Genomic DNA, 21,548 nt, shown 5'->3' on the forward strand with positions numbered 1-21,548 from the left:
GCTGTTGATATATATATATATATATATATATATATATATATATATATATATATAAAGGATTCTTTTGAAACAAAAAAGTATGCATTTGCGGATTTGCCTTTAGTTACTTTTGTACGTGTTTTTCAATTCCAGTCACCTACCTCTCTATAATCTTTATTATTCTTTTTTTCTTTTTTTGGGCAAACCTCTCTATAGTCTATATGATGTATAAAAGGAATAAAGAAAACTACGGTATTCATTTTTCGAAATCGGTTTTTATTTTATTTGATTTGATTTGTTTCATGTGACCTTTATATATGAAATGAAATTATAAACAAAAAACTATGGTATTCAAGAAAAAAATGTAAAAAGGCCCAGAAAATCCAAAATAGATGGGCCCAACATTGGGTTGTAATGCATTGACAACTACTCGTGGACAAGTACACGTGAATACCATTTCCTTCCATACGTATAAAACCAAATTATTTTCCCAAATAGTATCCTCTTATTATTCTATTGGTCAAATCAAAAATAATGACCAATAGAATTATGTATTCTACTTTCATTTTTCAAATTTAATAGATTTTGATCTATCAATAGAGAAAAATGCATGGCGATGAAAATACATATTCCGGATCCAACCAAACAACATAGCTTTTTTATTAGACTATAAACAAGAAAATAAAATAGAAAGAGACTAGATTTAGAGAGAGAAATAATGATGATAGTGAAGCTGACACTTTCTGCAAGTTTCATAAGTATTTTATTCTTTTCTATATTTTTTCTGTAAAAATTAAAAAATTGCAATTGCTCGAAATTTTCATAATTTTTCGAGTTATGATGGATTCTTGTAGTTGAAGGCTTGAAGCATGACATTTGGTTAAACAAAAGCATAGCATTTTTGGACCATCATGATCTCTAGATTACTATTGAGGATAAGATTGTATCTTATGCGATAAGTTTGAATCCTAGTTGTATATGTTTAGGAATCGACATTTAAGGGTTTGGTGTTTATCTTGTGTTGATTCCCTCTTGTATAAATAGCAATGTTGAGTTCACTAATAAAGCAAGTCAGTTCGATATCTAATTCTACATGGTACAGAGCTAAAGATCTAGCAAAAAAAAAAAAACATCTAAATTTTTTCTTTTTTTTATCGATTGTTTCGATCTTTGTTTTTCTTGCGTGACAAGAAAACATGGCATCGATAGATGATGGTTCATCTACAACAAGGATGACGTCTTCCTCGTCTCCGGTGGTTACGATGGGCGTTTCTCCTTTACCTTATCAAGTTCTGAAAATCCAGGAACTACGATCTCATCTGTGGTGTTGAACGGTGACAATTACAACGAATGGTCTTCGGAGATGATAAACGCTCTCCAAGCTAAACGCAAAATAGGGTTCATCAACGGATCGATTCCAAAACCTTCAGCTAATGATCCTAATTTTGAGAATTGGATGGCAGTGAATTCAATGATAGTGGGTTGGATTCGTACGTCTATCGAACCTAAGGTGAAATCTACGGTTTCTTTCATCTCCGATTCACACCAACTTTGGGAAGATTTGAAGCAACGTTTCTCCGTGGGAAACAAAGTGAGAATTCATCAAATCAAAGCACAGATCGCACGATGTCAACAAGACGGCCAATCAGTTCTGGATTATTACGGTCAACTGTGCACTCTTTGGGAAGAATATCAAACCTACAAACCAGTGACTGTCTGCAAGTGTGGATTGTGCACATGTGGTGCTACTCGTGAACCGGCAAAAGAGAGAGAAGAGGAGAAGATTCACCAATTTGTTTTGGGTCTCGATGAATCACGGTTTGGAGGTCTCAGCACCCCTCTCATCGCCGTGGATCCTTTGCCCACTCTTGGTGAAATTTATTCTCGAGTAGTGAGAGAAGAGCAACGATTGGCTTCTGTCCAGGTTCGTGAACAACGACAAGATGCAGTTGGTTTTGTGGCTCGCAACGATCAGAGTTCCTTCCCATCCTCACGACCCGATATGCAAAACGGAGGCCGTTTAGACTCCTCTATCATTAAATCTCGGTCTGTGACTTGCTCACATTGTGGCCGTGTGGGTCATGAAAAGAAGGACTGCTGGCAGATTGTTGGATTTCCAGAGTGGTGGACTGATCGCAATGGAGGTGGTCGTGGATCTGGTTCCCGTGGAAGAGGTGGTCGTGGATCTGGTCGAGGAAGAGACCAATCTGTGACAGCTCATGCAACAAGCTCTAACCCGACCAGCCTTCCAGAATTCACACCAGCTCAGCTGCAAGCTCTCGCACAAATGATTAAAGGTCAACCTAACAACAGCAGCTCCGACAAATTATCTGGTAAGACAAATCTTGGCAATGTAATTCGTGATACTGGAGCATCTCATCATATGACCGGAACACTATCTCTGTTGTCTAACATGGTCTCCATACCACCTTGTGCGGTGGGTTTTGCGGACGGAAGCAACACAATGGCTATGAGTGTGGGAGTGTTATCTCTTTCCAATGATGTTGCGTTGGTTGACGTTCTTTATGTCCCAAATTTGACATGCACTTTAATCTCTGTTTCTAAAATTGTGAAACAAATAAAGTGCATTGCAACGTTTACTGATACGTATTGCGTTTTACAGGACCGTTTCACGAGGACTTTGATTGGAAGCGGTGAAGAGCGTGGTGGGGTTTATTATCTTACGGATGTCGCTACAGCAAAAATCCATACGGCAAAAATCTCCTCAGATCAAACTTTGTGGCATCAACGTTTAGGGCATCCCAGTTTCTCTGTTCTTTCATCTTTACCAAAGTTTTCTAGTACTTCAATTCCTGTTGGTTCTCGTTCTTGTGACGTATGCTTTCGAGCTAAACAAACAAGGGAGGTTTTTCCCCTTAGTATTAATAAATCAAGCGAGTGTTTCTCTTTGATTCATTGTGACGTTTGGGGTCCATATCGGGTTCCTTCATCTTGTGGTGCAGTTTATTTTTTAACGATAGTTGATGACTTTTCTCGAGCCGTTTGGACCTATCTACTACTAGCAAAATCTGAAGTGCGCTATGTACTCATGAATTTTATGGCTTACACTGAAAAACAATTTGGCAAGTCCGTCAAAACAGTGCAGAGTGACAATGGCACATAATTTATGTGTCTTGCTGCTTACTTTCGTGAACATGGGATCATTCATCAGACCTCTTGTGTTGGGACTCCTCAACAAAATGGTCGAGTAGAACGCAAGCATAGACATATCCTTAATGTGGCTAGGGCTCTATTGTTTCAAGCAAGCATGCCGGTCAAATTTTGGGGTGAAGCGGTACTAAGTGCNGCATATTTGATTAACCGGACTCCTTCATCTCTTCACAAAGGTATCTCGCCCTATGAAATTCTTCACGGTTGTAAACCAAATTATGATCAGCTCCGTGTGTTTGGATCAGCTTGTTACGTTCACCGCGTCACCCGTGATAAAGACAAATTTGGGAAACGAAGTCGTTTGTACGTTTTCGTTGGCTACCCTTTTGCTCAAAAAGGCTGGAAAGTGTTTGACATTGACAAGAATGAGTTTATCATTACTCGTGATGTCGTGTTTCAGGAAGACGTCTTCCCGTATGATGCTAAGGATGATCATTCTTCACTTGTACCTCCATCTCCTATAGTTTGCGATTCAGATTGGATGATCACACTGTCTCTCTCGAACAGGGGGAGTTCTGTCATCTTTGACTCCAACACTGAATTTGATGCCGGTGAGAACGTGATCTCTATTTCAACCCCGACGCTTCCCTCGGTTTTTGAACCGGAATCTGAATCTGCATCTGTACCAGTTTCTGAACCGGATTCGGAATCTGCATTTGTACCAGTTTCTGAACCAGAATCTGATTCTGCATCTGTACCAGTTTCTAAACCGGATTCTGATCAAATTGAAAAATCAGTCTCTAAACCAATTGTACCGGTTCATACGTCTATACCGGTCGTAACAGAACCTTCTCGTGTTGCTGACTCAAGCGCTGCTTCTCCGTTGTCTGTGACAAGGACTCCAGCTAAAACTAAGCTCAAATTTGTTCCCGTTTCCACACCAGCTCGGGCAACCAATCTGATTGTTCAATCAGAGACACCATCGCCTCCTCCACGTCAAGGTAAGCGAAAACTTATACAATCAGTTCGTTTGCAAGACTATGTCCTCTACAATACTACATGTTCTCCGATAAACCCCCACGCTCTCCCCGATTCTACTCAACAGTCCTCGTCAACAGTCCTAGGTAATTCGTTGGATTCCCTAACAAATTTTATTTCTGACGATCAATTCTCGTCAGGTCATCGTGCCTATTTGACAGCTATAACGAGTACTGTTGAGCCCAAACATTTTAAGGAAGCTGTTCATATTAAAGTTTGGAATGATGCTATGGTTAAGGAAGTTGACTCTCTTGAGATTAACAAAACATGGGATATTGTCGATTTACCAGCTGGAAAAGTGGCTATTGGGAGTCAATGGGTCTACAAAACAAAATACAATGCCGATGGTTCTATTGAACGTTACAAGGCTTGTCTTGTCGTTCTTGGGAACAAACAGGTAGCAGGCGAGGACTACAATGAAACTTTTGCTCCTGTTGTCAAAATGACAACGGTCCGTACTCTTCTTTGCCTTGTTGCTGCAAATCAATGGGAGGTGTTCCAAATGGATGTCAACAATGCTTTTCTTCACGGCGATCTTGAAGAAGAGGTTTACATGCAGCTGCCTCCGGGATTTCGTCATTCTCACCCTAACAAAGTGGCTCGACTTCGCAAATCGTTATATGGTCTGAAGCAAGCTCCTCGTTGTTGGTTCAAAAAGCTTTCCGATTCATTGCTCAAGTTTGGGTTTGTTCAGTCCTATGATGATTACTCTCTCTTCTCCTACACTAAAGAAAACATTGAGCTGCGTGTGTTGATTTATGTTGATGATCTTCTCATTTGTGGGAATGACGGTTACATGATACAAAAATTCAAGGACTATTTGAGTCGTTGCTTCTCTATGAAAGATTTGGGCAAGCTCAAATATTTTCTTGGTATTGAAGTTAGTCGGGGTCCTGATGGAATTTTTTTGTCACAACGCAAGTATGCGTCTGACATTGTCTCCGACAATGGGCTTCTTGGTACTAAACCGGCTGCAACTCCGTTGGAACAAAATCATAGGCTTGCAAGTGATGATGGTCCGCTCCTTGCTGATCCAAAGCCATATCGTCGCTTAGTTGGCCGTTTGATTTACCTCACTCATACACGCCCTGATTTGTGCTATTCAGTTCATGTTTTATCTCAGTTCATGCAGACTCCTAGGGAGGCTCATTGGGACGCGGCACTTCGTGTGGTTCGTTTCTTACAAGGTACTTCGGGACAAGGAATATTGCTTTCTGCAAACTCTGATCTTACCCTCACAGTTTTTTGTGACTCGGATTGGGCGTCTTGTCCTTTGACTAGGCGTTCCCTTAGTGCATTTGTTGTTTTACTTGGCGGTTCTCCCATTTCATGGAAAACCAAGAAACAAGACACAGTTTCTCACTCTTCCGCAGAAGCAGAATATCGTGCTATGGCCGCTGCACTTCGAGAGATTAAATGGCTTCGTCGGTTGTTAAAAGAATTAGGCATCGAACAGCATGCACCCACTCGTCTTTTCTGCGATAGCAAGGCTGCCATTCACATTGCTGCTAATCCGGTGTTTCACGAACGCACCAAACACATCGAATCAGATTGTCACTCGGTTCGGGATGCGGTTCGTGATGGTATCATTGAGACGCAACATGTTCGAACCACCGAACAGCTTGCTGACGTTTTAACGAAAGCCCTTGGTCGTCTACATTTTCTTGATTTAGTATCCAAGTTGGGTGTTCGGTCTCCTCCCACGCCAACGTGAGGGGGAGTATTGAGGATAAGATTGTATCTTATGCGATAAGTTTGAATCCTAGTTATGATATGTTTAGGAATGGACATTTAAGGGTTTGGTGTTTATCTTGTGTTGATTCCCTCTTGTATAAATAGCAATGTTAAGTTCATTAATAAAGCAAGTCAGTTCGATATCTAATTCTATAATTACTATATTTAGTGTTTCCTGGTTTTTTACTCACATCATTTATGTACGTACCATAAAACATTAAAACATTAAAGAGTTGGAAAATGATAACCTTTTGCTTGTCATCCATTTACTTATTTTTTTTCTTATAGATGATGTTCTTAAGAACCAATGCACTCGCCAATATTTTAACACCAGCTCCTACGTTCGGAAATCATAAATTTATTAAAGCTTTAACAACCAAAAAGAGAATAACAATTAGCAGTATTATATACTTCAATTATATTTATGTAAGTCGTGCTTGCATTTATGAATCTTCGATGGACCCATTACAATGCTAAAGCTATTAATTATTTATTGAGTTTCTTAAAGATGAAATTATTATGGGAGAACTGATCAACAGAGTAGATATAATTGATTACATATTGTCTTGCGTTAGTTAACTAAAAAAAAGTTTCGTGTAATCCCAACAAAAGTAAAATTCAAAAATTGTAAGAAAGAACAAATATAATCCAAGTTGTTGAAGAGATGGTCGAAGAAGAAGAAGAAAAAAAATTGTACGAAAGATAATCCATTTAATAATTTGATACTCTAATAAGGTATTAGCAGCAAAAGGACTAAATGAGCACAATGTCCGGGCTTACTTGTTTCAAAATGAATAATTTTGTATGTATCGAATTTATACGTTTGACATATGCAATTCGATCATGATGGTTTTTGACGAACTAACATTTAATTTGCTAAAACAAAAATTAATTTTTATTTTTTAAGATTAACCAGTGTTCTAAAAAACGGTTTAGGTGATCGTTTAGATCCTGATAAAGTGGTAGGCGCTCATGCGATGTTTAGACAACCGTCTACCCCACCTAAAATAGTATATACCTCATTTTAATATATTTTTCTAGTTTTCAACTAAGTTTATATTTATATAAATAGTTATAAATGTCTATATAATATTTAATATAGTTAAATGGATATTTTGTCTAATTTTTGTTTACGATTCAAAGTATTTATTTTTTTCTTTATAGATATTTTATATAATATTTATGTATAAAATTATATTTATAATATTTATATTATAAATGCTTTAACTACCTAAAATCGTGTAAGATCCGATTAAATGTTTTAGGGCTAAACTTTTGGATCATCATCCGTTTACTGTTAACGTTTTGTTGAACACTGAGATTAACAATAACATTATAAGAATGTAACTGTCCACTTTATTTTTAACTTATAAGGTCCTGCATTCTTTCTGGACATGTCAGAAATTCAGAATCTCTAATTTGACTTTACAATTTTAAACAATATTCTGATATTGATTCTCTAACATTGAATATCCCACAAATTCACTAAATATTAGATCCTAAAAAATAAAGTATTAGATAGAATCCAAAAAAAAATTCATACAAAATAATCGTCAAACACCCAAATCGTATTCATACAAAATACAAAATTAAAAAATTGAATTTTTTAAAAGATATGTGAACCCAAATTGTTCAACAAAACTATTTATATAATTCTCTCTTTTTTTGGGCAAACGTTTAGGGATGTCAATTTATGCCGACTCAATTCTGGTTAGGTGCTTTTTTATTTCCTGGTTTTTAAATTTGGTAATAATTCTGAGAGTGAAAGGAGTCTCCTTTTTGTCTCTTTCTGTCTCCGTTTTGAGTTTTTATCAGAAGACCAAAACACACATTTTACTTTACCGATTTGCTCTCTCAAATCTCAAATCTCATTCCTTGATTTCTCTTGGAGACAACGGATCCAAAACCGACGACACTCTCAAACCAAATCCATGGAGATTTTCCAGATTCCGATTCAGTTTCTCCTTCTCTAATCAATCTCATAAGGTAAAATTTTCACTTTTTCTTTCTGGGTTTCTTCTTCTCTTACTGTATCCGTCATTGTCTTAGTCAAATTTCGTCTCTTTATAACTTTTAGATTCGCCCACCAAGTGTTTGTTGAAATTCCTGAGAGAGAGATGAAGGATTTTCCTTCTTGCTTTGGTGAAAATGGAGTTCAAGTTGCGGATTCATCGTCTTCTTCGAACTCCGGTAAAAACGCTCAGAATTTGGTTACTTGTATCTACCAATGTCGAATTCGCGGAAGAAATTGTTTGATCACTGTGACATGGACTAAGAATCTGATGGGTCAAAGTGTAACAGTTGGTGTTGATGATTCTTGTAACCAAAGTCTTTGTAAAGTCGAGATTAAGCCGTGGCTGTTTACTAAACGGAAAGGGTCTAAGAGTTTAGAGGCGTATTCGTGTAATATCGATGTTTTTTGGGATCTTTCGTCTGCGAAATTCGGATCAGGTCCTGAAGCTTTGGGAGGATTCTATGTTGGTGTTGTTGTTGACAAAGAAATGGTTTTGCTTCTTGGTGATATGAAGAAAGAAGCTTTTAAGAAGACGAATGCTTCGCCTTCGTCTTTAGGTGCTGTGTTCATTGCTAAGAAAGAGCATGTTTTTGGTAAGAGAGTGTTTGCAACGAAAGCTCAGCTTTTTGCTGATGGGAAATTTCATGATCTGTTGATTGAGTGTGACACGAATGTCACCGATCCTTGTCTCGTTGTTCGTGTGGATGGTAAGACGTTGTTGCAGGTGAAGCGGCTTAAGTGGAAGTTTCGTGGCAACGATACGATAGTTGTTAATAAAATGACTGTGGAAGTTCTATGGGATGTTCATAGTTGGCTCTTTGGGTTGCCTACAACGGGAAACGCTGTGTTCATGTTCAGGACTTGTCAATCTACTGAGAAGAGCTTGTCTTTCTCACAGGACGTGACAACAACAAACTCCAAGTCTCATAGTTTTGGCTTTTCGTTGATTCTGTACGCTTGGAAGAGCGAGTAGAACAAAAGAGAGAGTTTCTGGGTGCTAACAAAAACCTTATAAGAGTTTGTTGATTCCTTATCGACATTTTTTTTGTTGATTCATGATTGGTTTCTGCAATATATATTTCCTTACACAATGCTGGAACCAGTTTGGTCTTGAGGAATGTGATCTCTGTATACATCTGTTACTTATGTTCTAGAAAGTGTTTCTTATGGTCTATTACCTAATTACACTGCTCTTTGATCTTGTAGCTTGTGAATGTTTAGATGCTTAGCAAACTATTGATTAGCTTCTTCTTTCTAATAACAGACTGCTCATAAAGATTGTTTATAGAAGAAGCATATAGAGATCGTGGGATTTGTACATGATGATTCCTATATTGCGAATCATTAAGTTGAATGTTTCTTAGCTTTGACATTTCGTTTCTTCGGACTTTACATTGGTCTACTTCTTTGGTCACACAAGACCGTAAAAGTTTTTGGTTTTCTATAGAGTTAAACTTCTAAAGGCTTAAAAGAGAATTTGGTATTGTGTCAGTTTTAAACATGAATTTGGATTTGATCATAAGATTTGTCTAAAGCCATAGTTTTTGAAATGTGAATTGCGATTAGTGGCAATATTACTGGAAAAGGCATAAAAATTGTCTCTGTCTAAGAGATTCTATTAATAACCACTTTTGAAAAAAAATTGAATTGTCAAGTCACGGAAACTTTCTGTAGAGAGCAGACAGCTTTATACAGTTACAGTATATAGTGTATACAGTAAAAAAAATCAAACTTCACGCTGTTTAGCTGAGAATCTCAGCAACTACTTGCCGTTTCATGCCTCTTGTCTGTTTTGGTCGGAAAAGTACACATGAGAAGACTCAAAGTGACGAAGAGTGTTTCTTTCTTCTGTTATTGCAACATTCTTTTGTGACATCATTTGTTTGCTTCTTCTGTTTCAGTTTCTTGTAATAGTAAAATAAAATCATGCCACGTCGTCCCCATCCAAACGGGCTTATTAAGCCCATTTTCGCAAACTATAAAAGTAAAAAACAATCAATGAATAAAATATGACTTTGCCTTTTTAGTTTTTTGTTCACCACTACTCAGCCACATTAGGGTTTTGAATAGCCAAATATCGCCGTTTCAGTCTCCTTTGAATCCCTAGGAAATTTTGTTATACCTTTGATCATTATTAGCTCTTCGTGGTGTTTATGTCATCTACTTTTTTATACAGCAAGCAACTTTCTAGTTTCTAACGACTATGAATTCTGAAGTCGAACGTCCATCGTTTTTGTCACTACCTGATGAAATCATCTTGAGCTGTTTAGCCCGCATATCGAGATCGTACTATCCGAAACTCTCCCTAGTTTGCAAGACCTTCCGCACTCTCCTCATATCTAATGAGCTCATTGTGGCGCGATTGCACCTCAAAACCCATGAAACCTTTTGTCATGTCTGCTTAAAGTTTCCTGATAAACCTAATCCGTCAATGTTCACCCTCTGGATAAAACCTGGTACAATCTTAACCAACCAACTTGAGAAGAACAAGAGGTCTACAAGAGATACTCGGTTGGTACAAATACCTTCTTCATATTATTATAATGTACCGTTTTACCTCGTTATGGTTGGTTCCGAAGTATACGGACTCAGCCAACGCAATGATCCGTCCTCCAACATGTTTGTCCGTAATAAGGGGGATATTTTTTTGTGTAAAGCCCCAAACATGACTGTAGCTCGAGCTAAAGCCAGTGCAGTTGTCTTCAATGGGAAAATATATGTGATGGGAGGTTGCATGGCTGATGAATCCGTGAATTGGGGTGAAGTTTTTGACATAAAGACTCAAACTTGGGAAGCTTTACCTGACCCTGGTCCTGAGTTCCGTTTTTCTTCAATTAGAAAAATAGATGTGTTCCAAGAAAAGCTTTACGTTAGAAGCAACGAGAAGAAAGACTCTGTTTATGATCCAAAAGAAGGTAAATGGAATGTTGGAGTAAAAGCACACATGCAAATATGCAATGTATGATAGATAATGTATGGTATCATTGTGATAAAAAGTGGTGCTGGTGGTATGACACAAGTCCTAAAGAATGGAGAGTGGTCAAAGGTTTAGACATGTTGAACAGGAATCTTGGTTGTGGTACGATTGAAATTGTTCACTATGGCGGAAAACTCTTAATCTTATGGGACAAGGTAGATCTTTCTCATGACAAAGATATTTGGTGTGCGGTGATTGCGCTTGAAAAACGTCATGGTAGTGATGAAGTTTGGGGAAACATTGAATGGGCTGATATTGTGCTGACGGTTCCTAGCTCATACGTTTTCGTGAATAGTCTAGAAACTGGTTTTTGATCAAATCTAATCATGTTTTTTGATTTGATTCTCAAAGGCTTTTTTCTTCTTTATTTTTTAGTGTATTGTTGCTTTTATACTTGTAATATTTGCAACATCACGAGAAATATTGAGTCGGCTAATATTGTGCTGACGGTTCCTAGCTCATATGTTTTCCTGAATAGTTTACCAAATAGGTTTTGATAAAATTTAACTATGTTTTTCTGTTTTGCCAATGCCTTATTTTTTGTTTGAATTCTGTAGTGTGTTTATGGTTAAACTAAATTGTTGGCAACATCACATCCAACTTCAAAATAACAGTTTTATATCGAAATGTGACTTAGTGGTAGGATTTGTATATGATGTGAATCAGTAAGTCAGATGTTTGATAGCTTTCATATTCCAATTCTTCGTCTTAATTTTGTCAGTTTCTTTAGTCACACAAAACCACATAAGTTTTTAGTTACCAGTTAATATTGGAGAGAGACTACAAAAGATAAATGCTATTGTGTGAGTTTTGAAATCTGAAGTTAAACATACCTTTTTTTTGTCCGTTATAGCATTCTCTAAAGAATAGCTCTTTTCTGTATTTGGTATTTAAAAAGATTTTGTACCAATTTCTAATAACATATGTATGATGTAACCTTGAGAAAAAGAAAATGATGTAAAATGTGATTACTAGAAAGGCCTATAAGATATGAGAGTTTCTATTCATAACAATGTATATCAGATGTGAACTTATGGAGTGCAAAGACCATCTGTTCTTCGAATGTGGCTACGCCAAAGAGATTTGGACAGGACTGAGCAGGAAGATCCTTGGACACAAGTTCACAACAACATGGAGTGCCATCCACATTACTCTTTTAGATATATCTTTGGGACTAATAAACATCTTCTTGCACTACAAGAAAACAAGCAAACGACGACTACGAAAGGCGACTAACAATGTAGTCGTCCTTTTTTGCGACTAACTTACGACTGATGGACGACGACATTACGACAACAGACAAATTGGTCGTTCCATAATCGTATTTTAGCGACTACAAGCTTTAGTCGGTACATAGTCATCCAAATACGACTATTTGACGACGACATTACTGGAAAAAATAAGTAGTCATATTTTGACGACTACATGTCCGACTTCATACATTAGTCGTAAAACCGGCGACGATAATACGACTATTTTTCCTTTGTCGTAAAATAGTCGCATAAGTGTCGTATAATACGGTTGGAAAACGTTTTTCGTGTTGCTGGGTAGGTACACCTAATTTCTGAGCGTCTACAATGTTTAGTCGTAAAATAGTCGTAAAAAATCCTCTATATAATCCACGACACTCTTCATTCTCATTCACCAACAAATCAAAACAACATCAAAAGAAAAAAAACGATTTCGAAGGAAAAAATATAAGTTTAGTTTATGCTATAATGGCGGGAAACTTCAATTATGACGGTGGTGGCGGTTTCTATCGAGATTGGATGTATAAGAGATTTGATGAAGTAACGGGAAATTTGTCAGCCGAATACGTCGTAGGAGTGGAGGAGTTCATGACATTCGCTAATAATCAGCCTATAGTACATAGTAGTCGAGGTAAATTTCATTGTCCTTGTAGTGTATGCAAGAATGAAAAACACATCATCTCGGGTAAAAGAGTTAGTAGTCATTTGTTTAGTCAAAGATTTATGCCTGATTATTATGTTTGGTATAAGCATGGAGAAGAATTGAATATGGATATAGGAACTAGTTACACGGATAGGACGTATTTTAGTTCGAATCATGAAGAAGTGGGTAATGTTGTAGAAAATGCATATGTGGATATGGTGAACGATGCATTAATTTTAACGTGGGGTTTGATGATAACTATCATCAGGATAGTTATCATCAGGATAGTAGTTATCAAAATGTGGAAGAACCGGTCCGTAATCATTCAAAGAAATTCTAGGACTTGTTAGAAGGTGCAAATACTCCATTGTACGATGGTTGTCGTGAAGTCAGTCGCAGTTATCCTTAGCATCTCGACTCATGCAGAACAAGGCGGATTATAATATGAGTGAAAAGTTGGTGGATTCCGTTTGCGAAATGTTTATAGTTTTTTTACCAAAAGAAAACCAGGCTACCAGTTCACATTACCAAACCGAAAAGTTGATGCGCAATTTAGGACTTCCATATCATACGATTGATGTTTGCTCGAACAATTGTATGCTTTTCTGGAAAGAAGACGAAAAAGAAGATCATTGTCGATTTTGTGGCGCACAAAGATGGAAGCCTAAAGATGAATGTCGAATAACCAAAGTACCATATAGTCGTATGTGGTATCTACCTATTGGAGACCGGTTAAAAAGAATGTATCAGATTCACAAGACAGCTGCAGCAATGCGATGGCATGGTGAGCACCAATCAAAGGAGGGAGAAATGAATCATCCTTCAGATGCGGCAGAGTGGAGATATTTCCAAAAGTTACATCCTCGGTTTGCGGAAGAACCTCATAACGTTTATCTCGGGTTGTGTACTGATGGGTTCAATCCGTTTGGCATGTCTCGTAATCATTCGTTGTGGCCTGTGATCCTGACTCCATATAATTTACCCCCTGGTATGTGCATGAATACAGAGTACTTATTTCTTACAATTTTGAATTCTGGGCCAAATCATCCTTGAGCTAGTCTTGATGTCTTCCTCCAACTTCTTATTGAGGAGCTAAAAGAGTTGTGGTCTACTGGAGTCGATGCGTACGATGTATCATTGAGTCAGAATTTTAATCTAAAAGCAGTGCTACTGTGGACGATAAGAGATTTTCCGGCGTATAGCATGTTATCAAGATGGACTACTCATGGTAAATTGTCTTGTCCAATTTGTATGGAAAGTACAAAGTCTTTTTATCTACCCAATGGACGGAAGACATGCTGGTTTGATTGTCATCGTAGATTTCTTCCTCATGGTCATCTATCCCGTAGGAACAAGAAAGACTTTCTGAAGGGAAGAGACGCTTCTAGCGAGTATCCACCCGAGTCTTTGACAGGGGAGCAAGTTTATTACGAGCGGTTGGCTAGTGTAAATCCAGCAAAAACGAAGGACGTTGGTGGAAACGGTCATGAAAAGAAGATGCTAGACTATGGAAAGGAACATAATTGGCACAAGGAAAGCATCTTGTGGGAGTTGTCTTACTGGAAGGACCTCAATCTTCGACATAATATTGATGTGATGCATACAGAGAAGAATTTTCTTGACAACATCATGAACACTCTCATGAGTGTTAAGGGTAAATCAAAAGATAATATCATGTCAAGATTGGATATTGAAAATTTTTGTTCTCGGTGAGACTTACATATTGATAGTCAGGGTAAAGCTCCATTTCCAGCGTATGCATTAACCGAAGAAGTCAAAAAGAGTTTATTGTCATGTGTGAAACTCGAGGTTAAATTTCCCGATGGTTATTCTTCAGATTTGGCTACTTGTGTAGACATGGAGAATGAAAAGTTTTCAGGCATGAAGAGTCATGATTGTCATATTTTTATGGAGCGACTACTGCCATTTATCTTTGCTGAACTCCTTGACCGGAATGTCCACCTTGCATTATCAGGTACAATAATGTTGTTTAAGTTGCCACACTTTTTTAAACCTCTGATTTAACTTAAACATATATATATATATATATTTTAGGGATTGGAGCATTTTTCCGGGACTTATGTTCGAGAACTTTACAGAAAAGTGAGGTTCAAATTCTCAAACAGAACATAGTTTTAATAATCTGTAACTTGGAAAAGATCTTTCCACCATCATTTTTTGATGTTATGGAACACCTACCTATCCATCTCCCATACGAAGCTGAATTGGGTGGCCCTGTCCAATATCGGTGGATGTACCCATTTGAGAGATTTTTCAAAAAATTGAAAGGAAAAGCAAAGAACAAAAGATATGCGGCAGGATCAATTGTTGAGTCATATATCAATGACGAGATTGCTTATTTTTCAGAGCACTACTTTGCCGATCATATACAAACAAAATCAAGATAAATATAATTATTTATTTTACGATTCGCAATCTATACTTCAGAATTAAAATCAATTACATGGATCAGATTAACAAGATTCGATGAAGGAGAAGTTCCTGTATATCATGTCTCTGGAGTACCTAACATATTTATGCACGTCGGCCGTCCAAGTGGTGAAAAGCACGTAGAATGACTTTCAGAGAAAGACTACCAAAGCGCACATGCATATGTTTTAAGAAATTGTGACTATTTTCAACCACTTGAGAAGTATTTTATATCACTCCTTAATTTAAAATTTCCATTATGATAACTTTGATTTATTTATCTTTGGTTGTAAATATAGTATGTTCGAGGATTTTCTTTCTGTGAAATATCCAACCTTGTCCGAAAAAGAACTCTACGCGAAAAGAGCTGAAGAATATTATCAATGGGTTAAAGAATATGTAAGTCTACATCATTTTAGTAATTTTTAAAAGTGATCATTTAAATTATGTTGATATTGATATTGTTTATTTATTATGTAGGTAACATATTGGAACCCTAGTTTTCCATTTCCTACTTGGGTTCAAGAGATTGTGCATGGACCTTTGAACAAGGTTAAAACTTGGCCAATGTATTTCACACGAGGATATTTGTTTCATCCAAAAAATCATGGCGCTGGACGAAAAACATGTAACTATGGGGTATGTGTTAAAGGAGAAAATTACGCGGATTCATCTGATGAAGCGAATTTCTACGGTACCTTAACTAATATTATAGAACTCGAGTATGATGGCATCGTCAATTTGAAAATCACACTTTTTAAGTGTAAGTGGTATGACCCTGTGATTGGTAGAGGCACTCGGCGAAGCCATGGTGGTGTTGTAGACGTTCTATCATCTAAGAAATACAATAAATACGAGCCATTTATTCTAGGTACGTAATTAAGAATACATAAGGTTCTCTATAAATTATTAAATAATTTTGTATATTTATTAATATGTATAATTTGTGTATGCAGCATCCCAGGCAGATCAAGTTTGTTATATTGCGTATCCATATACAAAGAAACCAAAAAGCATTTGGCTAAATGTTTTAAAAGTTAATCCTCGGGGAAACATTTCTGGAGAATATGAAAACAATGATCCGACTCTTTTGCAAACAGAAAATGATGAAGTTGTATTGCTGACTACAATTGAAGATCTGGTACTAGACAATCCGGTAGAAAGCTTAAACTCAATCATACTCGATTACGATGTCGGAGATGCTGAATCAGAGGATGAATTCCGATGTAATTTATCGTCTTCAGACGATGATGAAATCGAAGATGATGAAGAGTACTAAATGTGTGCTTTATATGTATATTAATTTTCCTATTTATTTGAAATTTTTTGTTTAAGAATATATCAGATAATGTTTAATTATTTGAATAAATATTATAGAAATCTTATAATTATCATGAATACTTATAAATATAATTAATTTGTTGGGCTGTCGACATCCCAAGCCCAAGCCCAATAAAATTAACGACGGTAATACGACTAACAGACGACAGACGTCTAATGATATTGGGCTTTTAAATTTCGAGCCCAAACCCAAAAGAATTAACGACTATAATACGATTAACTTGCGACATACTTTTTATTTATTGGGCTTAGTAATTCCGAAGCCCAAACCCAATAATGCTAACGACGATATTACGACTAACATGCGAGACACCATAAATTTGTCGGGCTTTTAAATTCTGAAGCCCAAACCCAATAAAAATTAACGAAAATTCAACGACTATTCGGCGACATTTGTCTTTATTGTTGGGCTTTCATATTTCGCGGCCCAAACCCAATAATGCTAACGACGAAAATACGACTACGTTGCGACTACCTGTATAAAGAAAACCCTAATTCGATCGATTCACTTCTCATTTCATCCAAACAAAACCTCTTAGATCTTTTTCTTCAACTTCTTCTTCTTCGATCTTCTTCTTCAACTTCTTCTTCTTCGATCTTCTTCTGCAACTTCTTCTTCGCCTCTTCTCTTTCTTAGATCTGATTCGAATCGAATCATCTTCTCTTTCTTCGATCTCTTCTCTTTCTTCGATCGTCCTCTTTCTTTGATCTGATTCGAATCTCTTCAACCATCCCTATCGCCGGTCGTGGAGGTTCACGAAAGAGGAAGACAACCCCCAACGTTACATAGAGAGCTGGAGGGTCCACACCGCTTGGAAGACCAGCTTCGCTGCCTCAGCAGTACGACTTCACTCTGGCGGCGGCGCCTCAAGTTCCTCTGACGCAGCCTCCTCAAGCCGTCAGAGCCTCAACGTCAGCACCCCACTACTTCAACTATCCGCCGCTGCAGCAACTATTCCAAAGCTCCACCACTTAGCGTGTTGATCCGCCGCCACCGCGATCTGAAGAGGCGCAGTTTAATCCACCGCCATAAGATCCTCTAAACCAAGAGCTACCGGAGTCTCCAAATCCCAACTCTCAGGGACACAGCCATCCATCTTCTCAAGGCAACAACTTTCAAGAGGGAGCTCCTCAATCATTGCCGGAGCTACAAGAAGACTCGGCGAGGGCTCTCTCCGACATACTTATGGTTCCCGGGAGGGAAATGTGGACCACCGTACTGTATCCTATTCCCAAGCCGAAGACTGAATGGTATGTGCTCTTCCTCAACCCTATTAGCTTGTTTTAGATTCTGTATTAGCTTGTGTTACGTTGCAGCAATGATTAGCTTGTGTTAGGTTGTGTCTTGATTAGCTTGTGTCTTGATTTGCTTGTGTTAGATTGTGGTGGATTGCTCTTGTGTCCGCTTTGTTAATTTGTTGTAAACATAGATTGTGTCTTGATATGCTTGTATTAGATTGTTTCATTGGATTGTGTCTTGATTAGCTTCTGTAATACTCTGTCTTGATGAGCTTGTGTTAGATTGTGGTCGCTTGCTATCTTGTGTAAACATAGTGGTCATGTCTTGATGAGCTTGTGTTCTGTTGTGGTGGCTTACTCACTTGTGGTTTGTTGTGGTGGTTTGTTCTGTTGTGGTGGCTTGCTATCTTGTGTTCTGTTGTGGTGGCTTGCTCTCTTGTGAACGCTTGCTATCTTCTGTGAACATAGTGGTCATGTCTAGCCTCTCTTGTGTTCTGTTGTGGTGGTTTGTTCTGTTGTGGTGGCTTGCTATCTTGTGTTCTGTTGTGGTGGCTTGCTCTCTTGTGTTCTCTTGCTATCTTGTGTGAACATAGTGGTCATGTCTAGCCTATCTTGTGTTCTGTTGTGGTGGCTTGCTATCTTGTGTTCTGTTGTGGTGGCTTGTTCTGTTGTGGTCGCTTGCTATCTTCTGTGAACATAGTGGTCATATCTAGCAATACTTGTGTTCTGTTGTGGTGGCTTGCTCTCTTGTGTTCTGTTGTGGTGGCTTGCTATTCTTTCTGTTGAGTTGTTTCACTAATGTAACATGTTTTTATCTTTCATTGTTTCATGTGTTTGGAGGTTTACTCGCGACAGAGGTTCAAAGTTGGTTAGAAAGATCACTCGGATTTTTACACAAAAATTTAATGCTCCCTACTATAACTGGTCATGTGTGCCATTGGATAAAAGAGAGAGGTTATTTTTCTAGAGTTTGCGGTAAGCTGTCATGCATCTCTCTTACTTTCTTAACTTTCCGGCTTAATCTTTTGAATTTCACTAACTCAAGCTACAATGTTTTGTAGAAAACTCACAGTTGGGATCCCTTAATAACAGGCACTGTGCAGTATTACTTCAATGAGGTCTGCAAACGGCGCTTGAAAGACATGGTTAGCACCACGAGGAGAACTAGAGAGCAGCCTCCATGGATTGGTGAAACTCTGTGGGCTGTTATGTGCGCTTACTAGGACACCGAACCAACACAAAAACAGAGTCGGACCTATTCCAAAGCTCGTCTCTCTGACCGTAACGGTCTTGGTCCTCACATCCACTTCTCTGGGCCAAAGTCTTTTCAGGAAATCCAAGACGAATTGGTAAGTTCTTCTGTTACCTCTTTCAGTTACCTCACATGTATGTTTTTGAATATTTGAGCTGTGTTGGTTTCATTGCAGGAGGAGAAATTGGGAAGAATGCTCACTATTGGTGAGGTGTTTGTAGATACTCATACTAAGTCGGATGGTACGTATGTTGATCGGAAGGCGGAGATGATTGCTCAAACTTATGAGCAGAATGTGAGAGATAGATTGTCACAGCTAGAGGCGGAAGCTTCTGCTGTGTCTGATGGCACTTCACGACCTCGGGAGCTGACAAATGAGGAGTACACAACCATCTTTCTCGAGATAAAATGCTGCAGTCTAAACCTCTTGACTTTGAGTTTATGGTTATTCTATCACTAATCTCTTCTTTATTTCTTTTCAGTCCACCGAAAGGGATTCCAGAGGCAATCCTTATAGACTTGGCAGCTTCAAAGACACATTAGGCTGTGCCAACCGCAATCTCCCTGGAGAATCATCATCATCCTTCCTAGATTTAGAAGAACGGCTGAAGGAAGCGCAACGCAAGATTGAGGAGCAGGCTGCCTACAATGAGAAGCGAGATTCTGAGATTGCTGCGCGTGAAGCTGAGACAGCCTGAATCACGGTTGAGCAAAAGGACAAGCTCGAACACTTGTCCTTAGTGGAGAAGTATCTCCGACAAACAGATCCGCAATTCCTTGACTTCATGGCCTCTCAATCTTCGACAACCACAAAGCCTCTACCAGCTACTCCACAGAATGATCAATAGGTTTAGATTTCAGTCCCTTTTCCCTTGAACTTTGAACAATAATGTGTGTGTGTGTTTTAGAACTTTGAACATAAGTGTAAGTTGTGTTTTATGTATTTGATAGGATTTTCAATAATAATTGTCTTTTTGTTATACTTTATAGCATTTCAAACAACAAACAAACCGAATTCTCATAATCGATGACCAACCAACAAAAAATCAAGATAAGACCAAATTCTTATTTGGAAACAAAATGTCGTCGTAAAGTCGTCGTAAAATAGTCGTCCAATAGTCGTATCATAGTCGTAAAATAGTCACCAATATTACCGACTATTATCTAACAACATAAGAAAGTCGTTAAGTGATCGTAAAGGCGTCGTAAAATAGTCGTAAACTATTTAGCGACTACGATACGACAACCAGAATAGTGTCTACAGTCCAGTACAATTGATCGTAAATTAGTCGCAAAGTAGTCGTCAATAAAAGTACGACAATTTTACGACTAAAAGAATAATCCCCCATATACAGTTTAATTAATCGTAACATAGTCGCCATATAGTCGCCAAATGTTACGACCAATCAACGACTATTTCATGCCGACTGTTAAGTAGTCGTAAATTAGTCGTAAACTTACGACTAACATACGACTATGTTGCTTAGCGACTATGTATATACGACTACTCTGTTTAGTCGTCTAATAGTCGTATTATTTCCGTTTACGACTATGAAACGACTAATGTTGTAGTCGGGTAAACGCATGTTTTCTTGTAGTGTTGCTAAGGTACGCTTTTCAGCTGGCCATCTACACCATATGGAGAGAAAGAAACAACAAGAGACATGGTGAAACACCATTACCACCATCACAACTGCTTCAACGCATCGACAAGCAAGTCCGAAACCGAATCTCCTCTATACGTGAACAAGGAGATAGAAAATATGACGGATGCATGGAGGCTTGGTTTGCTTCAAGATAAAAACAAAGAGAAATAGAAAGACCTTTGGAACAACGTGTATTGAATATGTTAACTAAACGCTGCATTTGTTGTAAAAACGTTTTTTCTAATAAATTTTTAAATTTTATTCAAAAAAAGAAAAAATAACAAATTTCAAAAGATTTTGAATTCTCAAGTCACAAAATTACACTATGTACAAGTTGGCTAACACATCATTGGTAGATCATTATCCACACTTCTCTCACATGGAAACTTCTACCAACACCAACATAATTCTCCTAAACAAACTGATATGACTATTTGTAGTAAAACATTTGATAAGTAATTATGTTACTAATCGTAACCGCCTCTATCGTCTACATTGAATTGAATCTATTCTTCATCTCTGAGGTTCACTCTTTTCATGTTACTTGTTCTCTTCTTAGAGTTGACGTGACGGTATACAATTATGAGCTTTTCATTTGGTCCTCACCCAAACACAAGTATTTTTTTGTTACACGCTAGCTTGGTCCACATTTAGTAGCCCTTAGTCAAAATAATATTTAGATTCCCAATTTATGTTAAAGTTGCACGCCTATTTTATTCGTTAGTATTTGTCACACACATAAGTTTTTATTTGATGATTCTACGTTAAACCCTCTATTCAGTTGCTCCACTGATTACACTTGCTTTCTCCACCACTTTCTCATCAACCGACAGCTCATGCATACATTTTTTATTTTTATTTTTTTGGTTTAGAGCATACATTCTTTCTGTAAGT

At 37.8% G+C, this 21,548-nt stretch overlaps 2 protein-coding genes and 2 pseudogenes across 4 annotated transcripts; all 4 read left to right on the forward strand.

The window, feature by feature from the left end:
- Positions 1-1,175: 1,175 nt before the first annotated feature.
- Positions 1,176-5,830, forward strand: AT5G28145 (annotated as a pseudogene; the record flags this gene model as incomplete). Its single annotated transcript has 1 exon — positions 1,176-5,830.
- A 1,732-nt stretch (positions 5,831-7,562) lies between these two features.
- AT5G28150 (hypothetical protein (DUF868)) lies at positions 7,563-9,259 on the forward strand. Its single transcript, NM_122698.5, has 2 exons — positions 7,563-7,848; positions 7,940-9,259. Exon 2 carries the CDS (start codon positions 7,980-7,982, stop codon positions 8,847-8,849), a length of 870 nt encoding a protein of 289 aa, NP_198167.1. The 5' UTR covers positions 7,563-7,848; positions 7,940-7,979; the 3' UTR covers positions 8,850-9,259.
- Positions 9,260-10,079: 820 nt separating this feature from the next.
- Positions 10,080-11,167, forward strand: AT5G28160 (Galactose oxidase/kelch repeat superfamily protein; the record flags this gene model as incomplete). Its single annotated transcript, NM_122699.1, has 2 exons — positions 10,080-10,791; positions 10,905-11,167. 2 exons carry the CDS (start codon positions 10,080-10,082, stop codon positions 11,165-11,167), a joined length of 975 nt encoding a protein of 324 aa, NP_198168.1.
- Positions 11,168-12,571: 1,404 nt separating this feature from the next.
- On the forward strand, positions 12,572-19,696 carry AT5G28165 (annotated as a pseudogene; the record flags this gene model as incomplete). Its single annotated transcript has 1 exon — positions 12,572-19,696.
- Positions 19,697-21,548: the final 1,852 nt, after the last annotated feature.

This window comes from Arabidopsis thaliana, chromosome 5 (genome assembly GCF_000001735.4).
Source record: "Arabidopsis thaliana chromosome 5, partial sequence".
NCBI lineage: Eukaryota > Viridiplantae > Streptophyta > Magnoliopsida > Brassicales > Brassicaceae > Arabidopsis > Arabidopsis thaliana.